This window comes from Bufo gargarizans, chromosome 1 (assembly GCF_014858855.1).
Source record: "Bufo gargarizans isolate SCDJY-AF-19 chromosome 1, ASM1485885v1, whole genome shotgun sequence".
Taxonomy (NCBI): Eukaryota; Metazoa; Chordata; class Amphibia; order Anura; family Bufonidae; genus Bufo; species Bufo gargarizans.
Window position 1 is genome coordinate 136,220,009 of NC_058080.1, and position 21,088 is coordinate 136,241,096.

The 21,088-nt window shown below is 45.6% G+C and overlaps 1 protein-coding gene across 1 annotated transcript in view; it reads left to right on the top strand.

Moving 5' to 3' along the window:
- Positions 1-20,648, top strand: part of GABRB1 (gamma-aminobutyric acid type A receptor subunit beta1) — a 339,039-nt gene extending 318,391 nt beyond the window's left edge. Inside the window, exon 6 of the mRNA XM_044292653.1 lies at positions 20,301-20,648. Within this exon, the coding sequence (XP_044148588.1) occupies positions 20,301-20,648 (348 nt within the window). The remainder of the gene's footprint in view (positions 1-20,300) is intronic.
- Positions 20,649-21,088: the final 440 nt, after the last annotated feature.

A 21,088-nucleotide genomic window follows, 5' to 3' on the forward strand; every position in this document is an offset into this window, starting at 1 on the left:
TTTTTCTAGAAAAAAGAAAAAGTATGGAGGGACACTTCTGTAAATTGTATTAAACGTAATGTTAGTATTATTTTTTGTTATTATGTTACTTATTATTAAAGCGACATTCATTCTATGGTGCTGTACATATAAAAAAGGGGTATACATACATAATACACAACATTTGCAATAGGCATGAACAAGACGAGTTACAGACTAGTACAGAAGGAGAGAGGACCCTGACCACAAGGGCTTACAATCTACAAGGCATGGGATAAGGACACAGTAGGTGACGATAAAGCTGCTCATGGCGATACAGTGGCAGCAGGGTTAGGTTGTAGGCTTGTCTGAAGAGGTGGGTTTTAGGTTTCTTTTGAAGGTTTTCACTGTGGGTGAGAGTCTGATATGTTGGTGTAGAGAGTTTGGATGAGAAGTGAAAAAATCATTTAGGTCAGTATATGGCAAGGGTAGTTCTGAAACAGAGGAAAGATCAGAAGTGAGATGACAAGGAATGAGATTAAGAGGGTAGTTTGGACGAGAATGAGGAGAAAGATTGATTGCTCTGTTAATGGAGCATAACTTGTTATAAAGGAAGCCAGAGAGAAGCCAGAGCTGGCAGAAGGGGCATATACAGTGTTAGTGGTCAACATGAAGGTGTCATAATTCTATTATACAAAAGTTTGAAATCACAAAATGTTTTCAAAATTAACGTTCATGGAATTATAGTCACTGTTAATATATTTCATATACAATTGCATGCAAACGTTTGGGCACCCCAGGTCAACTGTTACTTTGAACAGTTAAGAAATGTAAAGATGAAATGATCTCCAAAAGGCATGAAGTTAAAGGTGAAACATACTAATCAACATTTTAAGCAATATCAGTATATTATTTTGATTCAGAAAAAAAAGAAAAGAGTACCTTGCAAAAGTATAAGAACCCATATAAACTTGACTGAGGTCTCGGGCCTTAAGTAGCCTGTTAGGGTTAAGGATTGTTTACAACTATCATTAGGAAGGGCCAGTTGAGGCAAATTTCAAAGCTTTATAAATACCCTATAACCTTGTCCCAGAAAACAGCAGTCATGGGTTCTTCTAAGCAGCTGCCTAACACTCTAACAATGAAAATCGTTGAGGCCCACAAAGCAGAAGAATGCTATAAAAATGTAACAAAGTATTTTCAGGTTGCCATTTCATCAGTTTGAACTGTAATGGACAAATGGCAGTTAACAGGAACAATGGAGGTCAAGAGAAGGTCTGGAAGATAAAGAAAAATTTCATAGACAGCTGCTTGTATGATTGCTAGAAAGGGAAATTAGAACCCCGCTTGACTGCAAAAAAACATTCAGGGAGATTTAGCAGACTCTGGAGTTGTGGTAAATTGTTCTACTGTTCAGCCATACCTGCACAAATATGGTCTTCATGAAAGGGTCATCAGACAATCACCTCTCCGGCGTCCTCACCAAGAAATTCAGCATAAGAAGTCTGCAAAAGAACATCTAAACAAGCATGATATATTTTGAAAACAAATCCTGTATACCAATGAGGTTAAACTAGAACTCTTTGGCCACAATGAACAAAGATATGTTTGGAGAAAACAATAATTGCTTACCGGTAATTGTTTTTCTCAATACCCATGACGGCACCCATGCGAGGAGGACCTCCCATCCGGGACAGGAAACCTGAGGATATAAAAATGTTCACACCCCCACCACACCTCAGTGATTGTGATTACCATTCTCCGGAATGTGCCAACACCACCAAAGCAATAGAAGAGATTTGACAAGAGATATATATATATATATATATATATATATATATATATCCATATCTAGAGAAAAAAAAATTGTTTTTGTTTTTTAATAGGGAGGGAAATTTTGAGGGTGCCATCATGGGTATCGAGAAAAGCAAGTAATGGTAAGCAATTATTGTTTTCCCCTCCCCCATGATGGCACCCATGCGAGAATAAAATATAAATCAAATTTTAGGGAGGGACAACGGCCTGAAGAACCTTCCTCTCGAAGGCCGCGTCCTCATTGAGATTAAGCCTATAATGCTTAAAAAAAAGTATGAGGGGTGCTCCATGTTGAAGCCCTACAAATCTGACTAAGGGAGGCGTTAGCCCTCTCTGCCCAGGAGGTGTCCACTGACCTGGTGGAATGAGCGCCGAATCCCTCTGGAGGAGGGAGCACGAGGGAAGCATAGGACAAGAGGATGGCTTTCTTAACCCATTTGGCTAAGATTCCCTGGGAAACCTTGAGGCCTTTCAGTCTACCCTGATATTGAATAAAGAGATTCGTCCACTCTCCAGGGAGAGCTAGATTCCAGATAGAAGAGTAAACACCTCCTGACGTCTAGACAGTGGAATTTCCTTTCCAACTGGTTGGGTGGATTTGGACAAAAGGACGGAAGGACTACGTCCTGATTAGAGTTGAGCGAACACCTGGATGTTCGGGTTCGAGAAGTTCGGCCGAACATCCCGGAAATGTTCGGGTTCGGGATCCGAACCCGATCCGAACTTCGTCCCGAACCCGAACCCCATTGAAGTCAATGGGGACCCGAACTTTTCGGCACTAAAAAGGCTGTAAAACAGCCCAGGAAAGAGCTAGAGGGCTGCAAAAGGCAGCAACATGTAGGTAAATCCCCTGCAAACAAATGTGGATAGGGAAATGAATTAAAATAAAAATTAAATAAATAAAAATTAACCAAAATCAATTGGAGAGAGGTTCCATAGCAGAGAATCTGGCTTCCCGTCACCCACCACTGGAACAGTCCATTCTCAGATATTTAGGCCCCGGCACCCAGGCAGAGGAGAGAGGTCCCGTAACAGAGAATCTGTCTTCATGTCAGCAGAGAATTAGTCTGCATGTCATAGCAGAGAATGAGGCTTCACGTCAGCCACCACTGCAACAGTCCATTGGCATATATTTAGGCCCAGCACCCAGGCAGAGGAGGGAGGTCCCGTAACAGAGAATCTGTCTTCATGTCAGCAGAGAATTAGTCTGCATGTCATAGCAGAGAATGAGGCTTCACGTCAGCCACCACTGCAACAGTCCATTGGCATATATTTAGGCCCAGCACACACACAGGCAGAGGAGAGAGGTCCCGTAACAGAGAATCTGGCTTCATGTCAGCAGAGAATCAGTCTGCATGTCATAGCAGAGAATGAGGCTTCACGTCAGCCACCACTGCAACAGTCCATTGGCATATATTTAGGCCCAGCACACACACAGGCAGAGGAGAGAGGTCCCGTAACAGAGGATCTGGCTTCATGTCAGCAGAGAATCAGTCTGCATGTCATAGCAGAGAATCAGGCTTCACGTCAGCCACCACTGCAACAGTCCATTGTCATAAATTTAGGCCCAGCACCCAGGCAGAGGAGAGAGGTCCCGTAACAGACAATCTGGCTTCATGTCAGCAGAGAATTAGTCTGCATGTCATAGCAGAGAATGAGGCTTCACGTCAGCCACCACTGCAACAGTCCATTGGCATATATTTAGGCCTAGCACACAGGCAGAGGAGAGAGGTCCCGTAACAGACAATCTGGCTTCATGTCAGCAGAGAATCAGTCTGCATGTCATAGCAGAGAATGAGGCTTCACGTCACCCACCACTGCAACAGTCCATTGGCATATATTTAGGCCTAGCACACAGGCAGAGCAGAGAGGTCCCGTAACAGACAATCTGGCTTCATGACAGCAGAGAATCAGTCTGCATGTCATAGCAGAGAATGAGGCTTCACGTCACCCACCACTGCAACAGTCCATTGGCATATATTTAGGCCTAGCACACAGGCAGAGCAGAGAGGTCCCGTAACAGACGATCTGGCTTCATGTCAGCAGAGAATCAGTCTGCATGTCATAGCAGAGAATGAGGCTTCACGTCAGCCACCACTGCAACAGTCCATTGGCATATATTTAGGCCTAGCACACAGGCAGAGGAGAGAGGTCCCGTAACAGACAATCTGGCTTCATGTCAGCAGAGAATCAGTCTGCATGTCATAGCAGAGAATGAGGCTTCACGTCAGCCACCACTGCAACAGTCCATTGGCATATATTTAGGCCCAGCACCCAGGCAGAGGAGGGAGGTCCCGTAACAGACAATCTGGCTTCATGTCAGCAGAGAATCAGTCTGCATGTCATAGCAGAGAATGAGGCTTCACGTCACCCACCACTGCAACAGTCCATTGGCATATATTTAGGCCCAGCACCCAGGCAGAGGAGGGAGGTCCCGTAACAGAGAATCTGTCTTCATGTCAGCAGAGAATTAGTCTGCATGTCATAGCAGAGAATGAGGCTTCACGTCAGCCACCACTGCAACAGTCCATTGGCATATATTTAGGCCCAGCACCCAGGCAGAGGAGGGAGGTCCCGTAACAGAGAATCTGTCTTCATGTCAGCAGAGAATTAGTCTGCATGTCATAGCAGAGAATGAGGCTTCACGTCAGCCACCACTGCAACAGTCCATTGGCATATATTTAGGCCCAGCACACACACAGGCAGAGGAGAGAGGTCCCGTAACAGACAATCTGGCTTCATGTCAGCAGAGAATTAGTCTGCATGTCATAGCAGAGAATGAGGCTTCACGTCAGCCACCACTGCAACAGTCCATTGGCATATATTTAGGCCCAGCACACACACAGGCAGAGGAGAGAGGTCCCGTAACAGAGAATCTGTCTTCATGTCAGCAGAGAATTAGTCTGCATGTCATAGCAGAGAATGAGGCTTCACGTCAGCCACCACTGCAACAGTCCATTGGCATATATTTAGGCCCAGCACACACACAGGCAGAGGAGAGAGGTCCCGTAACAGACAATCTGGCTTCATGTCAGCAGAGAATTAGTCTGCATGTCATAGCAGAGAATGAGGCTTCACGTCAGCCACCACTGCAACAGTCCATTGGCATATATTTAGGCCCAGCACACACACAGGCAGAGGAGAGAGGTCCCGTAACAGAGAATCTGTCTTCATGTCAGCAGAGAATTAGTCTGCATGTCATAGCAGAGAATCAGGCTTCACGTCACCCACCACTGCAACAGTCCATTGGCATATATTTAGGCCCAGCACCCAGGCAGAGGAGGGAGGTCCCGTAACAGAGAATCTGTCTTCATGTCAGCAGAGAATTAGTCTGCATGTCATAGCAGAGAATGAGGCTTCACGTCACCCACCACTGCAACAGTCCATTGGCATATATTTAGGCCTAGCACACAGGCAGAGGAGAGGTTCATTCAACTTTGGGTAGCCTCGCAATATAATGGTAAAATGAAAATAAAAATAGGATTGAATGAGGAAGTGCCCTGGAGTCCAATAATATATGGTTATGGGGAGGTAGTTAATGTCTAATCTGGACAAGGGACGGACAGGTCCTGTGGGATCCATGCCTGGTTCATTTTTATGAACGTCAGCTTGTCCACATTGGCTGTAGACAGGCGGCTGCGTTTGTCTGTAATGACGCCCCCTGCCGTGCTGAATACACGTTCAGACAAAACGCTGGCTGCCGGGCAGGCCAGCACCTCCAAGGCATAAAAGGCTAGCTCTGGCCACGTGGACAATTTAGAGACCCAGAAGTTGAATGGGGCCGAACCATCAGTCAGTACGTGGAGGGGTGTGCACACGTACTGTTCCACCATGTTAGTGAAATGTTGCCTCCTGCTAACACGTTGCGTATCAGGTGGTGGTGCAGTTAGCTGTGGCGTGTTGACAAAAGTTTTCCACATCTCTGCCATGCTAACCCTGCCCTCAGAGGAGCTGGCCGTGACACAGCTGCCTTGGCGACCTCTTGCTCCTCCTCTGCCTTGGCCTTGGGCTTCCACTTGTTCCCCTGTGACATTTGGGAATGCTCTCAGTAGCGCGTCTACCAACGTGCGCTTGTACTCGCGCATCTTCCTATCACGCTCCAGTGCAGGAAGTAAGGTGGGCACATTGTCTTTGTAGCGTGGATCCAGCAGGGTGGCAACCCAGTAGTCCGCACAGGTTAAAATGTGGGCAACTCTGCTGTCGTTGCGCAGGCACTGCAGCATGTAGTCGCTCATGTGTGCCAGGCTGCCCAGGGGTAAGGACAAGCTGTCCTCTGTGGGAGGCGTATCGTCATCGTCCTGCCTTTCCCCCCAGCCACGCACCAGTGATGGACCCGAGCTGCGTTGGGTGCCACCCCGCTGTGACCATGCTTCATCCTCATCCTCCTCCACCTCCTCCTCATCCTCGTCCTCCTCGTCCTCCAGTAGTGGGCCCTGGCTGGCCACATTTGTACCTGGCCTCTGCTGTTGCCAAAAACCTCCCTCTGAGTCACTTCGAAGAGACTGGCCTGAAAGTGCTAAAAATGACCCCTCTTCCTCCTCCTCCTCCTCCTCCTCCTGGGCCACCTCCTCTTCCATCATCGCCCTAAGTGTTTTCTCAAGGAGACATAGAAGTGGTATTGTAACGCTGATAACGGTGTCATCGCCACTGGCCATGTTGGTGGAGTACTCGAAACAGCGCAACAGGGGACACAGGTCTCGCATGGAGGCCCAGTCATTGGTGGTGAAGTGGTGCTGTTCTGTAGTGCGACTGACCCGTGCGTGCTGCAGCTGAAACTCCACTATGGCCTGCTGCTGCTCGCACAGTCTGTCCAGCATGTGCAAGGTGGAGTTCCACCTGGTGGGCACGTCGCATATGAGGCGGTGAGCGGGAAGGCCGAAGTTACGCTGTAGCGCAGACAGGCGAGCAGCAGCAGGATGTGAACGCCGGAAGCGCGAACAGACGGCCCGCACTTTATGCAGCAGCTCTGACATGTCGGGGTAGTTGTGAATGAACTTCTGCACCACCAAATTCAGCACATGCGCCAAGCAAGGGATGTGCGTCAAATTGGCTAGTCCCAGAGCTGCAACGAGATTTCGCCCATTATCACACACCACCAGGCCGGGCTTGAGGCTCACCGGCAGCAACCACTCGTCGGTCTGTTGTTCTATACCCCGCCACAACTCCTGTGCGGTGTGGGGCCTGTCCCCCAAACATATGAGTTTCAGAATGGCCTGCTGACGTTTACCCCGGGCTGTGCTGAAGTTGGTGGTGAAGGTGTGTGGCTGACTGGATGAGCAGGTGGAAGAAGAGGAGGAGGAAGCCGAGAAGGAGGAGGTGGCAACAGGAGGCAAAGAATGTTGCCCTGCGATCCTTGGCGGCGGAAGGACGTGCGCCAAACAGCTCTCCGCCTGGGGCCCAGCTGCCACTACATTTACCCAGTGTGCAGTTAGGGAGATATAGCGTCCCTGGCCGTGCTTACTGGTCCACGTATCTGTGGTTAGGTGGACCTTGCCACAGATGGCGTTGCGCAGTGCACACTTGATTTTATCGGATACTTGGTTGTGCAGGGAAGGCACGGCTCTCTTGGAGAAGTAGTGCCGGCTGGGAACAACATACTGTGGGACAGCAAGCGACATGAGCTGTTTGAAGCTGTCTGTGTCCACCAGCCTAAATGACAGCATTTCATAGGCCAGTAGTTTAGAAATGCTGGCATTCAGGGCCAGGGATCGAGGGTGGCTAGGTGGGAATTTACGCTTTCTATCAAATGTTTGTGAGATGGAGAGCTGAACGCTGGCGTGTGACATGGTTGAGACGCTTGGTGACGGAGGTGGTGGTGGTGGTGTTGGTGGTACATCCCCTGTTTGCTGGGCGGCAGGTGCCAACGTTCCTCCAGAGGCGGAGGAAGAGGCCGAGGCGGCAGCAGCAGAATAGGCCGAGGCGGCAGCAGCAGAAGAGGTAGCAGGGGGAGCCTGAGTGACTTCCTTGGTTTTAAGGTGTTTACTCCACTGCAGTTCATGCTTTGCATGCAGGTGCCTGGTCATGCAGGTTGTGCTCAGGTTCAGAACGTTAATGCCTCGCTTCAGGCTCTGATGGCACAGCGTGCAAACCACTCGGGTCTTGTCGTCAGCACATTGTTTGAAGAAGTGCCATGCCAGGGAACTCCTTGAAGCTGCCTTTGGGGTGCTCGGTCCCAGATGGCGGCGGTCAGTAGCAGGCGGAGTCTCTTGGCGGCGGGTGTTCTGCTTTTGCCCACTGCTCCCTCTTTTGCTACGCTGTTGGCTCGGTCTCACCACTGCCTCTTCCTCCGAACTGTGAAAGTCAGTGGCACGACCTTCATTCCATGTGGGGTCTAGGACCTCATCGTCCCCTGCATCGTCTTCCACCCAGTCTTGATCCCTGACCTCCTGTTCAGTCTGCACACTGCAGAAAGACGCAGCAGTTGGCACCTGTGTTTCGTCATCATCAGAGACATGCTGAGGTGGTATTCCCATGTCCTCATCATCAGGAAACATAAGTGGTTGTGCGTCAGTGCATTCTATGTCTTTCACCGCTGGGGAAGGGCTAGGTGGATGCCCTTGGGAAACCCTGCCAGCGGAGTCTTCAAACAGCATAAGAGACTGCTGCATAACTTGAGGCTGAGACAGTTTCCCTGGTATGCATGGGGGTGATGTGACAGACTGATGGGGTTGGTTTTCAGGCGCCATCTGTGCGCTTTCTGCAGAAGACTGGGTGGGAGATAATGTGAACGTGCTGGATCCACTGTCGGCCACCCAATTGACTAATGCCTGTACCTGCTCAGGCCTTACCATCCTTAGAACGGCATTGGGCCCCACCATATATCGCTGTAAATTCTGGCGGCTACTGGGACCTGAGGTAGTTGGTACACTAGGACGTGTGGATGTGGCAGAACGGCCACGTCCTCTCCCAGCACCAGAGGGTCCACTAACACCACCACGACCATGTCCACGTCCGCGTCCCTTACTAGATGTTTTTCTCATTGTTATGGTTCACCACAACAACAAATATATTATTTGGCCCAATGTATTGTATTCAAATTCAGCGGGATATAAATTTGAGGCCTAGTATTTAGGCGCTGGGTGACCGGTATGGATTTAGTGACAGAATTAGACTTGGAAATGCACAGAAGCGTGTGTGTGAAGTTATTCTGAATGACCCTATGTGCACCTTCAATATGATCTACCCTTTTAGGGATAGATTTCAAATAGCTCTGATATAGCAGAAACGACTAAATTATGAAATTGCTAAATTGGGAATTGTATTTCAACCCAGAACACAAAATGTGCTTTGACGGACACTAAATAACTTTCCCAGCCACAACAGGACAGCGGTAACGAGAGATTTAGCGGGATATAAATTTGAGGCCTAGTATTTAGGCGCTGGGTGACAGGTATGGGTTTAGTGACAGAATTAGATTTGGAAATGCACAGTAGCGGGTGTGTGAAGTTATTCTGAATGACCCTATGTGCACCTTGAATATTATATACCCTTTTAGGGATAGATTTCAAATAGCTCTGATATAGCAGAAACCACTAAATTATGAAATTGCTAAATTGGGAATTGTATTTCAACCCAGAACAAGAAATGTGCTTGAACGGACACTAAATAACTCGCCCAGCTACAGCACTAGGGACAGATTTAGCGGGATATAAATTTGAGGCCTAGTATTTAGGCGCTGGGTGACAGGTATGGGTTTAGTGCCAGAATTAGACTTGGAAATACACAGTAGCGGGTGTGTGTGAAGTTATTCTGAATGACCCAATGTGCACCTTGAATATTATATACCCTTTTAGGGATAGATTTCAAATAGCTCTGATATAGCAGAAACCACTAAATTATGAAATTGCTAAATTGGGAATTGTATTTCAACCCAGAACAAGAAATGTGCTTGAACGGACACTAAATAACTCGCCCAGCTACAGCACTAAGGACAGATTTAGCGGGATATAAATTTGAGGCCTAGTATTTAGGCGCTGGGTGACAGGTATGGGTTTAGTGCCAGAATTAGACTTGGAAATACACAGTAGCGGGTGTGTGTGAAGTTATTCTGAATGACCCAATGTGCACCTTGAATATTATATACCCTTTTAGGGATAGATTTCAAATAGCTCTGATATAGCAGAAACCACTAAATTATGAAATTGCTAAATTGGGAATTGTATTTCAACCCAGAACAAGAAATGTGCTTGAACGGACACTAAATAACTCGCCCAGCTACAGCACTAAGGACAGATTTAGCGGGATATAAATTTGAGGCCTAGTATTTAGGCGCTGGGTGACAGGTATGGGTTTAGTGCCAGAATTAGACTTGGAAATACACAGTAGCGGGTGTGTGTGAAGTTATTCTGAATGACCCAATGTGCACCTTGAATATTATATACCCTTTTAGGGATAGATTTCAAATAGCTCTGATATAGCAGAAACCACTAAATTATGAAATTGCTAAATTGGGAATTGTATTTCAACCCAGAACAAGAAATGTGCTTGAACGGACACTAAATAACTCGCCCAGCTACAGCACTAAGGACAGATTTAGCGGGATATAAATTTGAGGCCTAGTATTTAGGCGCTGGGTGACAGGTATGGGTTTAGTGCCAGAATTAGACTTGGAAATACACAGTAGCGGGTGTGTGTGAAGTTATTCTGAATGACCCAATGTGCACCTTGAATATTATATACCCTTTTAGGGATAGATTTCAAATAGCTCTGATATAGCAGAAACCACTAAATTATGAAATTGCTAAATTGGGAATTGTATTTCAACCCAGAACAAGAAATGTGCTTGAACGGACACTAAATAACTCGCCCAGCTACAGCACTAAGGGACAGATTTAGCGGGATATAAATTTGAGGCCTAGTATTTAGGCGCTGGGTGACAGGTATGGGTTTAGTGCCAGAATTAGACTTGGAAATACACAGTAGCGGGTGTGTGTGAAGTTATTCTGAATGACCCAATGTGCACCTTGAATATTATATACCCTTTTAGGGATAGATTTCAAATAGCTCTGATATAGCAGAAACCACTAAATTATGAAATTGCTAAATTGGGAATTGTATTTCAACCCAGAACAAGAAATGTGCTTGAACGGACACTAAATAACTCGCCCAGCTACAGCACTAAGGACAGATTTAGCGGGATATAAATTTGAGGCCTAGTATTTAGGCGCTGGGTGACAGGTATGGGTTTAGTGCCAGAATTAGACTTGGAAATACACAGTAGCGGGTGTGTGTGAAGTTATTCTGAATGACCCAATGTGCACCTTGAATATTATATACCCTTTTAGGGATAGATTTCAAATAGCTCTGATATAGCAGAAACCACTAAATTATGAAATTGCTAAATTGGGAATTGTATTTCAACCCAGAACAAGAAATGTGCTTGAACGGACACTAAATAACTCGCCCAGCTACAGCACTAAGGACAGATTTAGCGGGATATAAATTTGAGGCCTAGTATTTAGGCGCTGGGTGACAGGTATGGGTTTAGTGCCAGAATTAGACTTGGAAATACACAGTAGCGGGTGTGTGTGAAGTTATTCTGAATGACCCAATGTGCACCTTGAATATTATATACCCTTTTAGGGATAGATTTCAAATAGCTCTGATATAGCAGAAACCACTAAATTATGAAATTGCTAAATTGGGAATTGTATTTCAACCCAGAACAAGAAATGTGCTTGAACGGACACTAAATAACTCGCCCAGCTACAGCACTAGGGACAGATTTAGCGGGATATAAATTTGAGGCCTAGTATTTAGGCGCTGGGTGACAGGTATGGGTTTAGTGCCAGAATTAGACTTGGAAATACACAGTAGCGGGTGTGTGTGAAGTTATTCTGAATGACCCAATGTGCACCTTGAATATTATATACCCTTTTAGGGATAGATTTCAAATAGCTCTGATATAGCAGAAACCACTAAATTATGAAATTGCTAAATTGGGAATTGTATTTCAACCCAGAACAAGAAATGTGCTTGAACGGACACTAAATAACTCGCCCAGCTACAGCACTAGGGACAGATTTAGCGGGATATAAATTTGAGGCCTAGTATTTAGGCGCTGGGTGACAGGTATGGGTTTAGTGCCAGAATTAGACTTGGAAATACACAGTAGCGGGTGTGTGTGAAGTTATTCTGAATGACCCAATGTGCACCTTGAATATTATATACCCTTTTAGGGATAGATTTCAAATAGCTCTGATATAGCAGAAACCACTAAATTATGAAATTGCTAAATTGGGAATTGTATTTCAACCCAGAACAAGAAATGTGCTTGAACGGACACTAAATAACTCGCCCAGCTACAGCACTAAGGACAGATTTAGCGGGATATAAATTTGAGGCCTAGTATTTAGGCGCTGGGTGACAGGTATGGGTTTAGTGCCAGAATTAGACTTGGAAATACACAGTAGCGGGTGTGTGTGAAGTTATTCTGAATGACCCAATGTGCACCTTGAATATTATATACCCTTTTAGGGATAGATTTCAAATAGCTCTGATATAGCAGAAACCACTAAATTATGAAATTGCTAAATTGGGAATTGTATTTCAACCCAGAACAAGAAATGTGCTTGAACGGACACTAAATAACTCGCCCAGCTACAGCACTAAGGACAGATTTAGCGGGATATAAATTTGAGGCCTAGTATTTAGGCGCTGGGTGACAGGTATGGGTTTAGTGCCAGAATTAGACTTGGAAATACACAGTAGCGGGTGTGTGTGAAGTTATTCTGAATGACCCAATGTGCACCTTGAATATTATATACCCTTTTAGGGATAGATTTCAAATAGCTCTGATATAGCAGAAACCACTAAATTATGAAATTGCTAAATTGGGAATTGTATTTCAACCCAGAACAAGAAATGTGCTTGAACGGACACTAAATAACTCGCCCAGCTACAGCACTAGGGACAGATTTAGCTGGATATAAATTTGAGGCCTAGTATTTAGGCGCTGGGTGACAGGTATGGGTTTAGTGCCAGAATTAGACTTGGAAATACACAGTAGCGGGTGTGTGTGAAGTTATTCTGAATGACCCAATGTGCACCTTGAATATTATATACCCTTTTAGGGATAGATTTCAAATAGCTCTGATATAGCAGAAACCACTAAATTATGAAATTGCTAAATTGGGAATTGTATTTCAACCCAGAACAAGAAATGTGCTTGAACGGACACTAAATAACTCGCCCAGCTACAGCACTAAGGACAGATTTAGCGGGATATAAATTTGAGGCCTAGTATTTAGGCGCTGGGTGACCGGTATGGATTTAGTGACAGAATTAGACTGGGATATGGCCAAAAAATAAACAGACTATTGCTGGTTAAATGCACTTGGTGTGACAGCTTCACCCTGATGTAGGCTTTAGCCAAAAAACAACCACACCATTGAGGGTTAAATGCACTTGGTCGCAGCTTGTGCTGGCGCACCACAAGACACAAAATGGCCGCCGATCACCCCAGAAAAATGTGACTGACAAACGGTCTGGGCAGCCTAAAAACAGTGAGCAATTGAGGATCAGCAGCTCAATGATCCACAGCTGCAGATCGATCAGTTAATCAAGTCCTTTGGAGGAGTTAATCTGCCTAATCTCGCCCTACTGTCGCAGCCGCAACCTCTCCCTACGCTAATCAGAGCAGAGTGACGGGCGGCGCTATGTGACTCCAGCTTAAATAGAGGCTGGGTCACATGGTGCTCTGGCCAATCACAGCCATGCCAATAGTAGGCATGGCTGTGATGGCCTCTTGGGGCAAGTAGTATGACGCTTGTTGATTGGCTGCTTTGCAGCCTTTCAAAAAGCGCCAAGAAAGCGTCACAAAAGCGCGAAGAAAGCGACGAACACTGAACCCGAACCCGGACTTTTACGAAAATGTCCGGGTTCGGGTCCGTGTCACGGACACCCCAAAATTCGGTACGAACCCGAACTATACAGTTCGAGTTCGCTCATCCCTAGTCCTGATTCATATGAAAATTGGAAACTACTTTAGGACGGAAGGAGGGAATGGGTCTAATGATCACTTTATCGTCCAGAATGGAAGTGTACGGCTGGAAGGCAGAAAAAGCCTGGATCTCTGAGACCCTTCTTGCCAAGGTGATGGCTATTAGAAAGGCCAGTTTACAGGAAAGGGTCTCCAAGGATAAATCCTGTAATGGCTCAAAAGGATGCTGGGATAGGGCTGTAAGGACTGAATTAAGGTCCCACGGAGGAGTAAGAGGCCGCAACAAGGGATGAGCTCTGGAGGCAGCATTCAAAAATCGACTAACCTGCAGTCAAAAAATAACTCAGTGCTGCCACCTGGACTTTCAAGGTGGAAGCCTTAAGCCTCTTTTCTAAGCCTGCTTGTAGAAAATCTAGAATCTTAGGTATTTCAGGCTCCTTAAAGAGGTCAAGAGTGAAACCCAGGAAGGTGGGAAAAAAACAGACTTTCAGGTATTTATTGGCCGTGGATTCTTTCCTGCTCTTAAGTAGGGTGGTCACCACTTTGCCTGACAGGCCCCTGTCTAGCCAGATGTTCCTCTCAACCTCCATGCTGTCAACTTTAGAGTATCCGGGTCGGTATGGAAGAGGGGACCCTGAAAGAGAAGATCCTCCCTTGGTGGCAGAGGGAAGGGAGGGAGAGAGGCTAACCTCAGGAGCGCTGAAAACCAAGCACTTGGGTCAATATGGAGCTACTAGGACTATAGATGCTCTTTCCCTTGCTACCTTGTTTAACACCTGCGGGATGAGACAAAAGGGAGGGAAGGCATAGCCATCCTCCTGGCTCCAATCCTGAGCCATAGCACCCATCGCTGTCGGGTAGTCTAGCTGGTTGAGAGAAAAAAATCTTTCTGTTTTCCTGTTGGAACGGGACGTGAAAAGGTCTATCGAGGGGACCCCAAATACCTGGACTATCTGAGAAAAGGACTCATGGTTCAGACACCACTCCCCCTGTCTTAAGTCTACCCGGCTCAGAAAGTCTGCTATGGAATTGTCTTTCCCTTTCAGGTGGACTGCTGAAAGAAAGAGGCTTCTGTCTTCCGCTACCCTGAAAATATCTTGGCAGAGGAGGAGGAGAGACGGGACTCTTGTGCCCCCCTGACGATTTATGTAAGAAACCGTGGTGGAATTGTCTGAGTAAAGGAGCAACTTTTGGTTTCTTAGATGGGGCAGAGCTCTGGATAGGGCCATCTGAACTGCCTTCAACTCCTTAAAATTGGAAGACTGTCTTCTGGTCGTTAGATCCCATCTCCCCTGCCAACATCTGTTGTCTGAATGTACTCCCCATCCCCAGGGACTGGCGTCTGTCGTTATAATGGTCTATGTCTTAGAAACCAACGGGTTATCTATCGACAGATGATCTGGGGTCATCCACCATATCAAAAGACGCTCTTGCTCTTGAGGACAGATGGAAATTCTGATCTAGTGATTCCTGAGACCCGTCCCATTTGTACAAAATGTCTGTCTGCAGCTCTCGAGAATGGAATTCTGCATAGGGAACTGCTGGAATGGCCGACGTCATTCGACCTAGAACTGCCAGAGCCTCCCTGAAAGAACATTGGTAGGATAGGAAGAGATCCCTCATCACCTCTATTGTCTTGGCCACTTTGTCTGGAGGAAGGAAGCTCCTCTGAAATCTGGAGTTTAACTGTATTCCTAAAAATACACAGCTCTGAGAGGGGGTTAGACATGACTTTTTCCAGTTTATTTTCCACCCCAGACCCTGTAGAGTGTCGCATACAAATAAAATGTCTTTCCTGAGTTGTTCTTCTGAATGGGAAAGAATCAGAAAGTCGTCCAAATATGGTACTAGAGAGATGTTGTTCATTCTTAGAAATGCAGCGACCTCGGCCACGAGCTTGGTAAAGACCCTTGGGGCTTGAGAAACTCCAAAGGGGAGAGCCTTGTATTGGAGATGCCACCATTCCCCTTTTTCCCAAACTGCTGTACGAAGAAATTTCCGGGAGTTCGCTTGTACTGTATAGGAACGTGATAATAAGCGCCCTCCAAATCCAAGGTCGCCATCCAACACCCCTGGGAAAGGAGATTCACCGTGGATTTTAATGTCTCCATCCTGAATCTCTTGTATCTCAGAGATTTGTTCAGAGACTTGAGATTCAGGATGACCCTGAAGGACCCTGAATAAAAATCCCTTGCCTCTTTCTGCACTGGGTAGCACTTCCATTACTCCTTTCTCCAGGAGGGTAAATACTTCCTTTTCCAGGGCTTCTCTTTTTTCTGTTTTGGGGACAGATGGTCCGAACAAAAAAATCTGCAGGTAAGGACTGGAATTCTACCCGGAACCCACTTTTTATCACATTCAGAATCCAACTATTTTTTTAGATTGTGCTCCAGGCCGGCAGAAAGTAAGCAAGTCTTCCTCCTACCTGGCTTCTGGCATCATTGGGACTTGGAAATCTCTCTCTCTCCCCTGGACCTCTGTTTACTTTTTTGATTCTTAAACCCTTATTGGCGCCCTCGAAAAAAAGGTCTGTTTTGTGGAGTAGGGAACCTCTTTTTATTGTCTGAGGCCTTCTCTAGAATATCATCTAGCGAAGACCCAAACAGCCTAAGGCCTTCGCAAGGGAGGGAGCAAAGGCTGGCTTTAGACCCTTGATCCCCCCTCCAGGGTCTTAACCAAGCTGCATGCCTGGCAGCATTGGAAAGGGCGGCAGCCCTAGCGTAAAATCAGACAACATCTGTGGAGGCGTCGGCCAGAAAGTCTGCTGCTTTGTGAAAAGTCGGGAGGGAAGCTAGTAAATCCTCCCTAGGGGTTTTATCCCTAATATGGGATTCCAATTGGCCAAACGGAGTTTTAGGGATCTAGAAACCCATGAGGCTGCAATAGCGGGTCTAAGGCTGGTGGATGCGCTTTCCCAAGATCTACTGAGGTACACGTCCGCTTTTTTATCTAGTGGGTCATTCAGGCCCCCCAGATCCTCAAAGGGGAGATCCGCTCTTTTTGCTATTTTAACCACAGGAGCATCTACTAAAGCGGCTTTATCCCAGACGCTGGTAATTGAATCTTCAAATGGATATTTACTTTTAACCGAATTAGGTATGAAAAATTTCCTATCGGGGTTGTTTCATTCTATTTTTATCAGAACCTCGATATTCTTGTGAACAGGGAATTCTCTATGACATCTGGGTCCTAAACCTTTAAAGGCTTGATCAGCCATGGATTTGGGTTCTTTTATGTCCTCTAGCTGCATCGTGGATTTAACAGCTTTCAACAGGGGTTCCATGTCTTCCAGGGGAAAAAAAGACTTTCCTGACGCATCTTGATCAGAGGAAGAGATGTCAGAGGAGAGCTCCCCTGATTCTATAACTACTTCTATGTTGGACAGATCTGAGTCAGATTCCCAGGCTGCGGATTGATTAAAGGGGGATTTGCGATGCGAATGCCTTAACGCCTTTAATGAAGATCTGACCTCAGATTTGACCGAAGCCTTAATAGATTTGGACAGGCTCTGCGATTCCTCCATTACCAATTTTCCATTGCATGTCTGGCAAAGAGGTTTGGCATAGGAGGAAGGTAATGGGACCCTGCATCCCCCACACTCCTTGTGCTTGGAATTCCCTGATGCCTTTTTAGGAACCTTGGTAATCTGCAGTAAACAATAACACAAACTGCCAATAAATTAGGGGAAATACGGATGGATCTTAGCCCAAGCGATTGTCCCCCACTCCTCAGGACCAGTACCGGACTAGAAGGCCTCGAAGGTTCACTGGGGTCGGCGCGACCCGAATGCACAGGTTCTGACATCTTCTGTTCGGATTCTTTGCTTGTAGGCTGGCTGTCCCCTCCTGGTGCCGCATTTGTAGCGCGCCTCGGCCTCCTCCTGTCAGATTTTTTAAAATCACGCGCCTAATCTCGATACTTCAGGGCTTGTGACGTCACCAGAAGTGACATGCCGGAAGTTGCGCGATCAGTGGCCACCGGCAGCTCCGGCCACCATCTTGGAGAAGGGTCGTGCTGACTCTAGATAGTGTCTTGGCAACTGCTGCATGCCGGACCCCTGGCCAGGACCAGGGACCGCTGGAACACAGCCACAGCTGTCCCTCCAGAGGCCAGGAGGGCGCAGGAGGGAAGCAGTCTTTGGCAGTTGCTCCCTCAGGAGACTTACACTGCCTGGGATGCGTCCATTGCAGTGCACAGACCTGGACCTCCCCAGCCACTGGGATGTGAACTTGGTAAGGATCTTCAGGATCTCCTATCTGGAGGACAGGAAACCTGAACTGAGGTGTGGTGGGGGTGTGAACATTTTTATATCCTCAGGTTTCCTGTCACAGATGGGAGGTCCTCCTCGCATGGGTGCCCGTCATGGGGGAGGGGGAAAATAGCACAGAATTTCATGAAAAGAACCTGTCTCCAAACATTATGCATGGGGGTAGATCAATAATGCTTTGGGGTTATGTTGCAGCCAATGGCATGGGAACATTTCATAGGTATAGGAAAGAATGAATTCAATGAAATTACAGCAAATTCTTGAAGCAAACATAACATCAAATGTAAAAAGCTGAAAAAAGGCTTACTTCAACGAATGGATAATCATCCTAAACACATCTCAAAATCCACAACAGACTACCTTAAAAGGCAAAAGCTGGAGGTTTTACCAGGCCCTCACTGTCCTCTGATCTGAACATCATTGAAAATTTGTGGACAGACCTCAAATCAGCAGTGCATGCAAGACAACCCAGTAATCCCTCAAACAAGAATTGAAAGACTTTTTGCTGGATACAAAATGCATTTACAAGCTATGATATATGCCAAATGGTATACTACTAGGAACTAACCATGCATGGTGCCCACAGTTTTGCTTCAGGCTCTTTTTCTTTGTTGTTAATTTGAAATTTTTTACAAAAAAATGTTTTTGGTTAAAATAAAATAGAATGGGTATGTGCCACCAGTTGCTTAACTGTTCACAGTAACAGTACTTTTCACCAGGGGTGCCCACACGTTTACATGTCACTGTAAGCCTTTTATTCATCAAATTACACATGCATCAAAGTATCTTCCATTTGTTTGCTATTGCCTAACTTCTGTAGATCTTCTAAAAAGTACAAATGGCTTATAAGACATGATTTTTCTTTGGCTGTTATTCAGCTCATCACACTTGCTTTGGATTGTTGTCATGTGACATGATAAAAATCACTCCAATCGAGCTTGGTATACTGAAAATGGCTTAACATTGAGTCATGGAATAATGACCTTTATAGTTTATTACTTCCAGAGCAGTGTGTGTAAATCTCCTACATTATCATCACTAATGCATACCCAAACTATTGCATTTCCTCTTCAATGAGTGACAAAAAGCATTGATCACTTCCCCATCATTCTCAGTTTTTTTCTATGTTTACATAGAACTATGAATAGAATAGCTGATAAATGTCTGATTGTTGAAGAGCCTACTGGTCACTAGAAAAGGGGTCCTGAACCCCATCATGCGATCTCACTGAATAAACTCAGTGAGGAACCAACAGTTTTTCGTTCAATGGGATGTAGGAAATTGTGGTAAACCATGTTCTAGTGATCGCTGGGGGTCTCAGTGATCAGAAAATTCTCACATATCCTGTGGAGAGGGGTATTAATTATATGTGGGAAAACCACTTTAAAATCTGACCCCTGCACACCTATTTTCCAGTACCATCTGACCAATGTATGTGTTCTTGTATTCCATTATAACCTTTTTTTCTATTTTCCAGTTTCAAGTAGGGGTATTCATTCATTTGTAACTTTGTCTGTAGGGTCAGAAAACCAAATACTGACCAAATACTGACCGTGGGAAAAGAGACCAAAAGAATTTGGTTTTGGTAGATGTCTGTTTCTGAAACTTGTGTTTTCCTGGGCATTGCTCACATTATTATATTGTGATTATATTCAGTTTGCCCTTCTAGCAAGCCAGTAGTTTTAAAGCTTTCAATCCTTGGCAATCTGATACACATATCTTAAAGGGGTTATCCAAACTATAAAACATGCCTCCAATGCCCGGGACCCTCATATAGATTATACTCACCCGTGTCGATCCTGATCCCCACACGGCCACCTCTGCATCTCCCCATCACGCGAATCAAAAAATCCAGCGATGGGAGGAGCAGCCAATAGCAGGCTGTGACATGGCTGAGCCTCCCTAGTGTCACCCTCGATGCTAGGGAGGCTTGTCCCGGCGGCCGTGCAGGAATCCAGAGCGACGCGGGTGCCGGGGAGCAGGTAAGTGTATTGTATACGAGGGGCCCGGGCATTGGGCGGGTCATTATAGGGGTTGGATAACCCCTTTAATAGCATCCCCAATGCCTAAGCCCAAGGCCTATGTGGTGTTGATCTGATAACAATGCAATATTTCCTATTTTTATGTACATTTTATGTACAAGTTTTGTGATGGTAAATTGTAAAGATTTACAAAAATGATTTCTGACGTAATGAGTCATTATGTGCTGAAGAATTGTTAGATGTTTGGAAAAACAAGAAGAGAATGGCACACTTCAATATATAAAATGCTTTGCTTGTTCTGTGAAGAGTTGTAGCTCAAAGGATTTTCTGTTTGCAGGTTGATTCACATGGAAACATTCTTCTCACAACTCTTGAGATCCGAAATGAAGTCAGCGGATCAGAAGTCTTAACTAGTACCATTGATCCACGAGCCACCATGTTCTCCTATGACAGTGCAAGCATCCAGTATCGAAAGCCAATCGCCAATAGAGATATGTACAGCAGAGGCAACCTGGATAGGCACATAGTCCACAAAAAGGGGCGCTTAAGGAGAAGCGCCTCTCAAATTAAAATTAAAATTCCAGATTTGACTGATGTGAATGGTATAGACAGATGGTCGAGAATGATATTCCCTGTTGCATTTTCTTTCTTCAATGTTGTGTATTGGCTTTATTATGTACACTAACTTATGCAGCTAGATCACCCTTTTGAAGACAGTAGTTCTATTTTTCTGACCCTGAAGGAACTGCATTAGCAATAGTGCTGCAAAATTCAAGGTAAGATATTCAGCCATTATAATGATTTTAGTGTTTGCACACTACATTTAATTTTCAAACAGTAGGTTCTTTAGAAAGCGAGATCTTAGCTTTTAATGAAAATAGTTTGTTGTCTTTTGAACCGGAAGACAGAAATGACTCCAATACATTATGGTAAGAAAAAGCTTTATACATATATTAAACATTGTGATTCAATTCTAACCTCTTGGGTGCAAAGGGAAAAACCAAGCGACACATTGCAGGCAAGAGGTTAGGACACCTGTCTGCACACATTTTATACTTTAAATAGATTTATCTGAAAAGCCTTTTTTAAACATCAAGTCATTGTTTTTTACGAATACAGAAATGC